This window comes from Aethalodelphis obliquidens, unplaced genomic scaffold (assembly GCF_003676395.1).
Source record: "Aethalodelphis obliquidens isolate GAN/ISIS:26980383/991018 unplaced genomic scaffold, ASM367639v1 scaffold10, whole genome shotgun sequence".
NCBI lineage: Eukaryota > Metazoa > Chordata > Mammalia > Artiodactyla > Delphinidae > Aethalodelphis > Aethalodelphis obliquidens.
In genome coordinates this window covers 28943367-28956169 of record NW_020837954.1, presented here as the reverse complement: position 1 = coordinate 28956169, position 12803 = coordinate 28943367, and the positions used below count along the sequence as shown (strand labels likewise).

The 12803-nt window shown below is 48.9% G+C and overlaps 1 protein-coding gene across 6 annotated transcripts in view; it reads right to left on the bottom strand.

Annotated features, from left to right (window-relative positions):
- Positions 1–12803, bottom strand: part of SAMD4A (sterile alpha motif domain containing 4A) — a 240408-nt gene that overhangs the window by 29257 nt on the left and 198348 nt on the right. For all 6 annotated transcript variants that reach the window (XM_027111287.1, XM_027111290.1, XM_027111291.1 and 3 more), the window contains 3 exons: positions 12458–12567; positions 10164–10250; positions 1879–2212 (listed from right to left, as the gene is read on the bottom strand). In XM_027111287.1, coding sequence (XP_026967088.1) covers positions 1879–2212; positions 10164–10250; positions 12458–12567 — 531 coding nt within the window. The remainder of the gene's footprint in view (positions 1–1878; positions 2213–10163; positions 10251–12457; positions 12568–12803) is intronic.

The following is a 12803-nucleotide window of genomic DNA, read 5'->3' as shown; positions in this document are numbered from 1 at the left end:
AGCAAGAGCCGTAATTTTGTGAATGAGCCGCACATCTCATCCGGAGGAGTGAGGCTGGCACGCCTCTTAGGATGTGAGGTGTGTGGGCACGCACACGAGCAGGGAGACTGCTACTCAGTCACAGGAGGGTGATTTTCTCAAAGCGGTACCCACATTTATACATGCACAGGCTCACATTCACCTACACACTCGAGGAAGTTCTCGTAGAGACAGAGCAGAGCTAGTCTGCAGGTGGAGGACACAACCCCCCTGGGCAGGTCATGGCCACGCTAGTGTAGCCCATTCTATTCTCATCCTAGAGGTCCTGAGGCTCTGATTTTGATGGGAATGTTTAGAAGGCCAGGTGGAGATGGTTTGACAAAGACGTCAGTGAGAAGTAAAAATGCCTCGCCATGAAGCTTGAAACCGGGCATCGGGATTCCTTTCTCTCCCTGATCCTGCATAACCAACCTGTCAGAGAATCCCATTTATACCATTTCACGTAGATTTTCAGTATAGCATTGTTGGTAATAACAAAACGTGGAAGCCATCTCAATGCCCATTCATTGTGGCCCTGTTAAATTATGGTTTATGCATACAGGGGAATAGTACGCAGCCTTTAAAAAAGAATGAGGTGGTGCTTTTGTATTGCTAGAAATACTGAAAGCATATAATGTAAAAAAAACAAGCTGCAGAGAAACATGTAAGCAGGACCCGTGTGTGTGTAAAAAGGATGCTCATGAGCTTGTATATGATTATAATGTTTCTGAAGGGATATTCCGCACCGTTTAGAGTGGTTACCTCTGAGGACGAAGATGGCAGGGCCTGGGGTGGAGGTGGGCGTATTTTTCACCTTTCACTATTTTGTTTAGCTTTGATTTTTTATGTAGAGCATGAATTAATTTTATAATTTATTTGAAAGTAGTTAAATTTTAAAAAGACACCATGTCAGAGGACTGCGAGTCCCCTGTGGGCAGAGCCCACATGGGTCTTGTCACAGGGAAGGGGGGTGATGTACCACACTCTCAGATAACCACGCCCACCCGTACCTCCACCCATGGGGACATCTGCTCTAATCCACACAGCAAAGAGCCCACTTGGGGGTGGGGGAGAGTGAGAAGGTGGCGGGACCTACCCGGACCAGGAAGCTACAAGCATTTCAGCTCCAAGGGATGCTACAAACCATCTCCTCTGAGCCAGATTTCTACAGATTTCAGTCTTTTTAAGGACATGTACCATAGGGAGTGTCTCACTGCGCCTGTAAGATTCAGCTGTCCTTTTTGTTAGAACCCAGTTTTAAATGGTCTGAAATATTGCACAATGGAAGAGAAAAAACTTGTTTCCCCTTCCCAAAGGAAAAGTACTGGTATTCACTACATTTTTTAAATAATCGAGATTTTTTTGAGAAATACCCCATCAAGCACAAATTATTCTAGTGTCAGACAGGGTCAAGGATATGTGCATAAGGGCCGGGCACAGGGCAGTCAGAGGCAGAAGGGGCGCTCTTACCCAAAGGACCACGTGGGAATTCTATGCTGCCTTACAGACACACACAGTGTGGCTGTGGTACCTTCTGTGGCCCGTGGGAAGGCTGCCTTCAGCCTGAGCGTCCAAAGGCCCAATGAGCGCTCCGCCAGCAGGGCCCAGGAGGCCCTGGTCTGAGGAAGTGGGAGAGAAGGGAGCCAGGGTGAAGGAAGACGCCTTTGGGGATCAGAGAGCTTGAAATTTAGATCCAAATACCTTAACCTCTCCGGGCCGCACTTTCCTCATCTGTAAAATGGGCTAATGACACGTACTCTGGTAGTTTGCCTAGCACCCTGGGGAAGGCTCTCGGGAACTGGGAGCTCTGGTCAGTGGTGTCGAGAAGAGGAAAGGGGAGGCGGGAGAATCGGGTCCTACCTTTCCCCATGACACGTGTGAACTGCCCAGGGAGATCCCCCTCTGGCAGGGGGGTGACAGCCAGCTCCCCGTCACAGCTGCTCAGCTGGTGCGGTTGGAGCCCGCCACTGGCCCCAGCCGAGGCAGTGGCCGTGGCTCCCGCGGCCGCGGCGCTCTCTTTGCAGTCGGGGCTCTGGCTCTCCGGGCCCATCAGCGAAGGAGGGTGTGAGGCCTGGGACTCCCGGCGGCGAGCCTCGGGGGTGGCGCCTGGGGAGCTGTAGGCCTTGATGGGAGTCAGGATCATTTGGTGCAGCTCCTGGAGGGGGATGCGCAGGTTGCCCCCCTCGATGATGTCCTGGATGGTCGGAGGGAGAAGACCTCCATGAGGGTCAGGAACTGGGTGACCCTCCTCCATGCCGCCCCACCTCTTCCCTGAGCTGTTCCCACGCAGGGCTCAGGGCTGCTGACCCCTTCATTAGAATATTCTTTGGAAGAGCAACCATTTAAAACTGAATCATTCTATTGTTAGCCCAGGCAGAAAACTTGGAAAATACATACAGGTATGGCAAGGAAAATATGATCACTTTAAAATCCCACTATCTAGTGATGATCACTAAAATGATTTCGGTACATTTCCTTCCCTGGCTTCCTCAATGCCTTTCTTTCAAATGCATTTATTTAGTTTACATGCACACACTTTAGAAGCTGTATAACAAAGTTATACAGGGTCACATGGTGGCTTCCTGACCTGCGTGTGATTTGTTGTAGATGAAGGAACGTGCTCATTCACACCTTCATTCAGCGCATGATACAAGCAACACAGGCGGTGGTTAAAAGCACAGACTCTAGGACAGATGCCTGGGTTTGAATTCTGATGCTGCTGTGTGACCTTGGGTAAATGACTTAACCTCTCTGTACCTCAGTTTCCCTGGGGATAAAATGAAGGTAACAGTAGGACCTGCCTCATCAGGTGGTTGTGATGATGTTAATATTTGTAAAGCTGCAGGTTTCGGTGTTATGTGCTTCTTTGTTAAATCTATAAGTATGTTTTGGGTGTTCTGACCTGCTGTGCACTGGGCTAGGCATGGGGATATGGTGAGAAAGCCAGTAGGATTCCCTCAGGGAGTTTACATCCTGCCATGAGATGAACATTCGTCATGCTAGAGACTAAGGCACAGGGCAGGGCTGCTGGGAGGGGAGGCTCCGCGACGGGGTGACATTGGAGCAGGAACCCAGTTGAGCCTGAGCTGCAGGTTCCCGGGAGTGCTCCAGGCAGAGGGCACAGGCACTGAGGTGGGAGCCTGGAGTGTGTGAGGAACAGCACGGAGGGCTGGGGTAGAACAGGGTGGGGGAGGGGAGGGGGTGGAAAATGAGGTCCAAGGAGCCATGGGGGCCTGAGTGTAGGAGTCAGCAGTCTGGGGCAGGGATGCAAGAATTTCTTCTACATGAGATGAGAACTGTATATACTATACAGGCAGACCTTGGACATATTCCGGGTTTGGTTCCCAACCACCTCAATAAACCAGTTATCTCAATAAAGCAAGTCACACAAATGTTTTTTGTTTTCTGGTGTATATAAAAGTTATGTTTACACTACTCTATAGTCTATTAAATATTCGATAGCATTATGTCTAAAAAAGACAATGTACATACCTTAATTAAAAAATACTTATTGGGGCTTCCCTGGTGGCACAGTGGTTAGGAATCTGCCTGCTAATGCAGGGGTCACAGGTTCGAGCCCTGGTCCGGGAAGATCCCACATGCCGTGCAGCAACTAAGCCCGTGCGCCACAACTACTGAGCCTGCGCTCTAGAGCCCACGAGCCACAACTACTGAAGCCCGCGCGCCTAGAGCCCGTGCTCCGCAGCAAGAGAAGCCACCGCAATGAGAAGCCCGCACACCACAACGAACAGTAGCCCCCGCTCACCGCAACTAGAGAAAGCCCGCGTGCAGCAACGAAGACCCAACGCAGCCAAAAAATAAATAAATAAAATCGAAGTCTTTAAAAAAAAAAAAAAAAGACTTCATGGCTAAATAATGCTAGTCAAGACTGGAGCCTTTAATGAGTCATAATTTTTTTGCAATAGTAACATCCAAGATCACAGATCACCATAACAAATATAATAATCATGAAAAAGTTTGAAATATTGTGAGAATTACCAAAATGTGACATAGAGACATGAAGTAATAAGCAAATGCTGTTGGAAAAAGGTCTCCAAAAGCCTTGTTCAACTCAGAGCTGCCACAAACCTTCAATTTGTTAAAAAGAAAAAAGAAAAAGGCAGTATGTACGAAGTGCAATAAAGTGAGGTATGCCTGTAACGTATCTAATCGTCTGTAATACGTACATGACTTCATATAATAAAATTAGATCCTCCTATACAGAGTTTTATATCCTGGGCATTATTTATTAGAAAAAGGAGTGAAAGTTGATTCTGGTAGACATCTATCTGTTTGCCCGCAGAGGCACAGAACAGGCTCAGATGCTTGGGGCTGGAGGTCAGGGGTTGGGGGGTCTTCCGTGGTGTGGTGGGTGGACCTGCCCTGCCACAGTGCTGCCCGATGCTTAGGCAGGAGACCTCTGCCCGGGACCGGGGAAGGCCCGTGACTACCAGGGCCCTGATTACTAATGAAGTATTTAATCTTCTGAGAGCCCAGAATAGCAAGGACATAATTTTAAAAGCCTGAAGTATGAGTACCAACCCGTTCCTGGGATCCTCTCTTACCAAGAAAAATTGCTTGATGATGTCAAGGAACACAAGCTCATGGAACGCGATCATTTCTACACCCGGACCGCCCATCAATCAGTTAGAAAGAGGAAATCTGAGGACGTAGCCTTGGACAGGCATGTTTCAGTTCTGGGCAGCAGAACACCGACAGCCCGCCCCGTCGCTGGCGGGAACCTGCTTTGTTCGCGGGTTGGAAGCAGAGCCTGAACGGTGCCTCAGCCTAGTTGGCACGCAGGGATTCGGAGGGAAGTGAAATGTTAAGTAGCCACCAGAACTGTCTCAAACCTGGCCAGGGCCACCGTCCCGCCTATTTCAGGGGAGAGAATCCCATTTTCCTTTTAAAGAGGCAGGCTTCAGAGAGTCTACCCTCTTCCTTCTAAACCTGGTGGAGAGGGCCGTGTGTGGTGAGACCAGCCTGCAGCCTGTGTCTGCCAGCCTGATGCGTGAGGCAGGACGCTCCTGGTCATTCCCAGTTTTCCCACTGCCCAGGCTGGACCAGCCCTTTCCCAGAGTCTGATGCTGTCACGCGACTGGTTCCTTGACTTTGGACCTGGTGATCTATCAGGGCGTGACACAGGGAGGCAAGCTAGCTGACCTATGCCAGAAGAGCCCCTGCCGCCTTTTCTGACCAAACTGTGCGCCAACTGGGCAACCCCTGCCTCAAGGTCCTCCAGTTTCTGCCAACCGCCCAGCCAGCACCTGGGTGTGGAAGGTCAGCCCTGACTGAGGAGGGGAAGGGAGAGGAGAGAGAAGGGATGAGGCTTCCCCATGAAAGGGGGCTGGGCAGGCGGAGCTGGCAGGCCCCTCTGGGTGACCACATGTACCCCTGCTGTGACATCCCGCGTGGCGGCTACCACTGAGGGGAGCTAATGCACACTTGTGATCCTCTGTCGACTGCCACTGAAACCTTGTCTGCTCTCGTCACGTGGCATGAAGGCTTCTGTAGTTACTCAGTGATGGGGAAGGAGATCTGGGTTATGCTAAGAGCCAAACTCCTTCAAACAGGAAGCGTATACTTGTCCCAAGTTCAGATCTTATTCTATTGGGGACAACTACACCAACAAGGAAAGCATAAACATAATGAATAACGTTGGACACTTTCTGAAAATATCACAATCAGGAATCATGCTTTGTTTGACTTCTGTTTTGACTTCAAAGCCACTGTCTCAAAGACAACACCTGGCTTGTGACCAGCTGGCAATACTCCTGCTTATGCCAGCCTCCGTGGGGTGGCACTACGACCATCCGGTTACATTCCTGACTCTTCAGAGTGAAGTCCGGAACTTAGCACTGAGGGCCCAAGTTGAGAAGGAAGCTAGCTCAATCCTGTACCCTCGAGGGGCTGTGGGAATGAATTCTCCATGTTGACAAAAACAGGGAATCAGCCCAAGTCTCTACTGATCCTTCATACCATAAATATAATCCTGTGTTATGAACACAAAAAGAAGCAAAGCTGCCCGTTAACTCCCGTGCAGAGCCAAGGAGCTCACGTGAGAGCAGAAGTGGGAAGGCTGATCCTTCCTGCACAGCAGTCCACTCAGGCAGGCACAGCTCAGGGCCGACAAGTGGGAAGGAGGCTACAATCTGACTGTCTCAGCCTTCCTGGCCTGGCTTTCTTAGGTCTTGGAGGAAGACTGGTTCAGAGCCTCTCTAGGGGCATGTAACAGCCACAAGGGGCACATCATCTGGAAGCTAGAGCTTTGGCTGCCAGTGGCGGCCCCGGCACTTACGTAACTTCCCATGGCTCTATCCTTCTCTCTGTGTGAGAAGAACTGGACTCCTCACCCAACAGATAGCACTCCTGCATCTACTTAACTGTATTCTCCCTACGGGCCGGGCACTGTCAGACACTGGGGGTGTAAAAACAAATATGAGAGAATCTTTGCCCTAAGATGCTTACGGTTACCGGGACCCATGCAGCGTGAGGATACTGCCAGGACAGGGAGCAGTGGCAACACAGAAGTGTTTGTGTGTGAGATTGTGTGAGTGATTGTGTGAGACTGTGAGTGTGTGTGTGTGTGTGTGAGTGTGTGTGTGTGTGAGTGTGTGTGTGTGTCTCCTTTCTCCAGGCCAGGTTCCCAGGCGCAGAGAATGGTTCAGCTTCATCATTTGGGAGTCAGTTGAAAAAAGACAGTAAATAAAAGCACATGGAAACATTTTCATTATTAAAGATAAATGCTGGAAAATCTGCCCTAGTGACCATTCTAATCTTCCCTTTTCCTTTTCTACCAAATACCTTGAGAAGTCTACACTGCCTGACCCCACAGCTTCGATATCCTTTCACGCTCGCCGGTTCTTGGGTTTCTGCTTCCCCTCCCATCTCTCTGAAACCCTACTCATCATGGCTACCAGTGAGCTGCTGGTGGCCACTTCCAGGGGGCAGTGACAGTCCTCATGGGATGTGACTCCTCCATGGTCCCTCCTTCGCTCTCTGACCCTCAGGGGTCTGTCGCTGTTTGGTCCCTCCATGTCCTCTGCTGCCCCCCACCCAGGGTCTCTTCTCGGCTCTCGTCACTCGCCACACACTTCTGGGGGTACCAACCACCACTCATACACAAACGACCCACAGCTGAGCCTTTCAAAGCCTTGTGGACTCTAGACTTGTTCTCCTGGACACTGACTTGCTGTTTCTGCCTGGGTGTCCCACAGGCACCTCAGACTGCATCCGCCAGACTCAACTCCATTTCTCCCACGCTATAGCTCCTCCTCTATTTTCAGTTCCCAAATCTCATGACATCCAAGCCCACACCTCCTGCCAATGCCCGGATTCCCGCTAACTGACTCTCTCATCCTTCTCCACCGTCACGGCCCCCGCCCTGGCTCAGGGGCCCACCACTGGCCACGGGCTCCCAGCGAGTCCTCCCGCCAGCACTGGCTCCCCTCTGCTTTCCATCCTCATCGCGGTGGAGTGGCCTGTTTCATCCCAGGAAGACGTCCCCACCAGCCTCAGCAACGACACGGATCGCGCTGGATTCTGAGAGCACTACTACACATCTATCTGTGGTACATCGTGTCCCGAGCTCCCCGAGGGTGGGAACCACCAGTTCCTCACGGTGAGCCTCCAGTGGACAGGGGAAATCTAGTCCAAGGCAGCTGCTTAGTAAGTGTTCAGTAACTGAGTGGAAGCGCTCTGGACCTAGAGCTTATCTGCAGCGGCTGCTGGTTATGAACTCAGCCACGGGCGGGGTCTTGGCCATCTCCTTAGAAATCTCTGGGTTCTGTGTGACGTAAGAATGCCATAGGAGGCGAGGGCATGATGACAGCGTTTCCAACGGCATAATCAGCTGAGGATGTCTGGGAATGTCAGAGAAATGGCTGATCGGAGCCTGTCGCTGGTGGCCCATGTGGGAACGGGTTACCGACAGCCCTCTCCCTGGCAGAGCGGGACAGGCGCGGCTCCCAGAGAAGAGGGAACAGAGCCAGGGGCTGAGTCCTCAGTGGACGCGGAGGAGAGCTGCACTCCCACCCCCAGGCCATCAGCTCCCGAAGGGACAAGCTCGCAGGTGTCTGGACTCGGTGTTCTCAAGCAAGCCCAACGTGGCTGTCCACAGCTTCCCTCCTCAAAGAAGTCACACCGAGTAAACTCATCATGCTTTCTGCTTGGCCAGTAGCTGCTTTCAGACTCTGTATTACATCTGTCATCTTTTTTTTTTTTTTGCGGTACGCGGGCCTCTCACTGCTGTGGCCTCTCCCGTTGCGGAGCACAGGCTCCGGACGCGCAGGCTCAGCGGCCATGGCTCACGGGCCCAGCCGCTCCGCGGCGTGTGGGATCTTCCCGGACCGGGGCACGAACCCGCGTCCCCTGCATCGGCAGGCGGACTCTCAACCACTGCGCCACCAGGGAAGCCCTGTCATCTTTTTAACATTCCCAGTCCAGTGACCCAGGGAGAAGGTCTTTTTGTGGAGTCAACATTATTCTAGGTGTGAAATACGGGACACACAAAGTGTCACCAACTTATGACAGGCTAGATAGAAAGTCAGTGGCACGTGAGGGTGGCCCAAGCCACCTTGCTGCCCTCGTGTTTCCACGTGCTGATTTGGTCCAACGTTGCATGGAGTGGAGCCAACAGCAACTCCATCTCTCTGTCCCCCAGGTGGGTGCATATCCTCAGTGACAAGAGGATATGAATGAGCTCTTGAAGGATGCTCCAGAAATAGTGCGGAAAACATCGCTCTTTTACCATAATGCTTAGCAATCTAATCCTTATGTAAAATGTTTTCTGTGCTTTTTAACAGATAAGGAGAAAACTGGCCTGTTGAATGTTCCCCCAAAAAGAACAGTTATATAAAAACGGCAGTAATCACTCTGTTAGGCAAACTGCCTGGTAGAGGAGTTGATATAAAATTAAGAACAACAACAACAACTTCAAGTTCACTTGGATAGGTTACTTGTCATTGGTGATTCACTTTAATTAAGAACAGGCCTTTCATCAAGGAGGTGCCTATGAGTAGCCTCTATCTATCCATCCAGAGGTTTAAAAACCCACCTTCCTTATAAAGATGTATATTCTGTAACTACATATTACTTTATATTTTATAAGATATGCATTAAGCATAATTTTATATGTTGTCACACATCTTTGTGAATAAGGTAAAAAAAAATTCCCATGACATTAAAATGTTTATGAGCTTACAAAACTTGCTTTCGCCTCACCTACCTCAATACTTTGCTCCCTTCCAAAGGCACCCTGGGATTACTGGAAGAGATTACAACCCAAGCTCTGAAGGCAGCAAATATCAGTACCTTCCCACCCACCACTCCCAGCTGCCTCCCAGTTGCTGCCTCCCGACAGCAATATACAAGGATCTCCACACTGCGGCCTAGCAGCACTGACTCACAAGGCCTGCTCTCTTTTGGACCTCAGATGAACTCATAAAGTCACCAAGCCCTAAAAATGACATCCTTACTGTGGCAACATCCAGATACAATGACAGGAAGAGAACGTGCTTAGGCAGCACGCAAAAAGGGATGGTAGCAGCGAATAAACTGCTTTTAACAATGGAATAAACTCTTTTTCAGCACCGTGCGCTTTTGAGATGGTTCCTCTCAGAGTCACAGGGACCCATTCTGGTAGGTTAATGTCTGAAATTTTTCTCCGGAGAGCCTACCATGCCTGCCTGTCAAATGATTTTGATCCTCTCTGTTGAAGCCTGGGGTTTACTTGGTGTTTGCCACTCTGGGGGCAGCTTTTCTCAAAATAAGATCCTTCCCTGGGTGGACAGCAGGGATGAAGCACATCTGTATGTTCGCTACACTCATGTGTCAAGATTGCAGCCTCTGACTGTGGGCTGAACACTCCTTCATCTCTACAAATGTATAAAGGCAGAGCTCTGGGAGGGCCAGTGGTGGGATGCCTGGATGCAGGGAATAAGTCCATTTCAGCGGTTAAATTACATAGAAGCATGTATAACCAGGAAACTTCACTTCAAAATCATTTCATGTTTTTCTGACTTGGGTAAGGAAACAGCATGATACTCTCTACAAGATCTGCAGATGACACTTTCAACTGAGAATCTCCCTTGGTCCATTTTCCCACGATGCAGGTGGAAGTGGCCCATCACCCGGTAGTAACTTACCCTTTCCAAAGACTTCAGGAGGTTTTGTCTCTCTTTGAGCTTCTGAATACTGATGACAATTTTGTGTCTTGCACCTTTGGTAACATTCTGTAATGAAGTAAAAGTTATATTTAAAAACATATTTTTAAGCCTCAGCTTAGAGATTCTTGGAAGCTATTTAGTACTTTACTGTCTTCTTGGTTCCCACGTGTGTGCAGACTAGTAAATATCCATTTGTCTCTCTCTTCAACATCTACTGTCATCAACCTCTTCTTACTAAATATTGTAACTCCTCAATATCCACTGTCATCGACCTCTTCTTACTAAATACTTTAACTCCATCTGGCTACATATTTGCCTGTGTCTTTTGACTGTGGCCTTTAGGAGAACGAGAAATAGCCAATTATCCCATCCAGCATGAAATTTCTTCATAGTCTTAAAAGATGACTTTTAGGTCATACACTCACTCCTTGTGTCCAGGTTTTATCATTTCGGTCCCTTCCAGTTTTCCTGAAGGTTCCAACCCCATACAGAGATACGCATTGCTTTCTCAAAGCTTTCCTATCTTTACCCATCTCGAGGAGACATGAAATCCAGTGCAGTTCTCACCTGCTGTCAGACAACACAGGCTGGTTTTTGTCAGTTTGCAGCCCCTCTTGGTTCTCCATAAGGAAAACGAGAATAGAGAACTTAAACCTATATTTCAGCCATCACTTCAGATAGAGGATTAGGATTCACAGTTAGGATTATGGATTTTATCTGCTTAACTGTGCATCAGTGGTGAGCCCAAGGATTCAGTTAAACATTTGTTGACTAGAGAGACTGCAAATTTCCAAATAGAAGGTTCTTTCTCAAATCAGGTCTCTAATATAAACTTCTGATGACTCTCACAAATATTCATCAAATTTCTCTTAAAGATGGGAACACCAGAGGTATTGCCTTTACTGAGGAAAATTAAGACTCAAATCATGTCTAAACCCACTCTTTAAGATAAAGCACTGGGGGCATATTTCTGTTTAGCCTTGACTTTGGGTTCAAATGAATTTTTACTCTGAAAAGTCTGTGCTGGCCTCTGGCTTTGCCCTCTGTGTCAATTATTTCTTGTTTTTTCTCAAGTCGAACAACTGATGACTGAGATTTTTTTCTCAACTCTGACCCAAACACAAGAATGCTCTTAGAAGAAGTTCTCATCAGTCCTGGGGATCTCAAGGAGTGATCGAGATAAAAAAGCAGTGGGAGAAGTGTTAGGAAGTTGAAATTAGGGCCTTACATTCTCTGAGAATGTGCAGTGACTCTGGGCTTTGTCTTACAACTCAATACTGGTATTCAGCCAGGCCTGCAGAGGTTAACTGTGGATACTGAATATGCAGTGGGAAACCAGGATCTGCTGGGAGGTCCGCGTCCAGACCAGCCATGCCCCAAATGGTATAATCTCCTCTTCCTGCAGGGGAAATACTATTAGCCCATTCAGACCATTAATTCTCTCAAATCACCACTCAAAGGAAACTGAGGTCAATTTGAAACATGCAAATAGCATTTTAAACAAGGGAAACAAAGACATTGGTCAGATCTATTTGCCCGAGCACAGCATGGTAGGAAACATGCTTAGTTTCAGGGGCTCTGCTGACTGGCCTGGGCTTCGGTATCCACAGAGGGAAGGAGGACCTTTTCCTTTTATAGCGCACAGAGGGAACTGACATCTGAGACCTGGGGTAATCCCATGCTCGATGGCTGTCCTATGTTATTTAGGGTGCTTAGAAGAAAATATTTTGTACAACTTTCTCCATTCCAACTAAGATCAGTCTGAATGTGTTTTTGGACAAGTGTTGGGGAAGGTCTGAGACAGGAGCTGATGCTTCTACTTCCTAACTACTAGAAGTCAGGTGATTTATAACTGGACTGGACAATACACAACCAATCTGTCATCCTCCAAACCAGCCCTGGCTGGGCAGAGGGAGGGGCCCAGGAAAAAAAAAGCAGGGACACAGACCCTTTGAGGTCTTGGTCAATGTTACTTCTTCTGATTCCCCCCTAGCAGCCCAGAAGTGTGCACCCAGGTTATTTCTTTTTCATAACACTCCTTCTCACCCTCATTTACTCTGTGGTTACCTGTTCATCTTCCCATCTCCTAGTGGACCCTGAAGGCAAGAGCCCAGCCCTACTCACCATGGCATGCTGGCCAGCACCTGGCAGTTCCTAGAACAAGGCAAGCTACCAGGTGGGTACAGGTACGGGTTCAAACAAGGTCTGCCTTGGACTTGAACGTCAGATTCCACCCGGGTTACCTTCTCGGGGGTAGCCAGCCAAGCACATACCTGAGCCTCCAGCTGGCACTCAGTGAGGGCCATCATCTCCTCGTAGGTCATCTGGGAGAAGAGCGCGGCATACTTGTGCAGGCGGAGGCTTTTTAACCAGGCTGGAACATCTGTGGTGCGAGATGCACAGGAGATGGGGAGAGAAATTCAGAGGGAAAGAGAAGAGATGACAAGAGATGTGGGAAGAGAGAAAGGAAAAGAAGGTGGTGGTCAGAGGGAAAAAAACGAAAGAAAAAAAAAACCTTTATGTTACTACTTGTTTAATTTTGTCAGCAAATTACAGACTTTGAAGCCTTGATCTAGTTCTGATATTCCCACTGTTGGGCTCCCTTACTCTTTACACCAG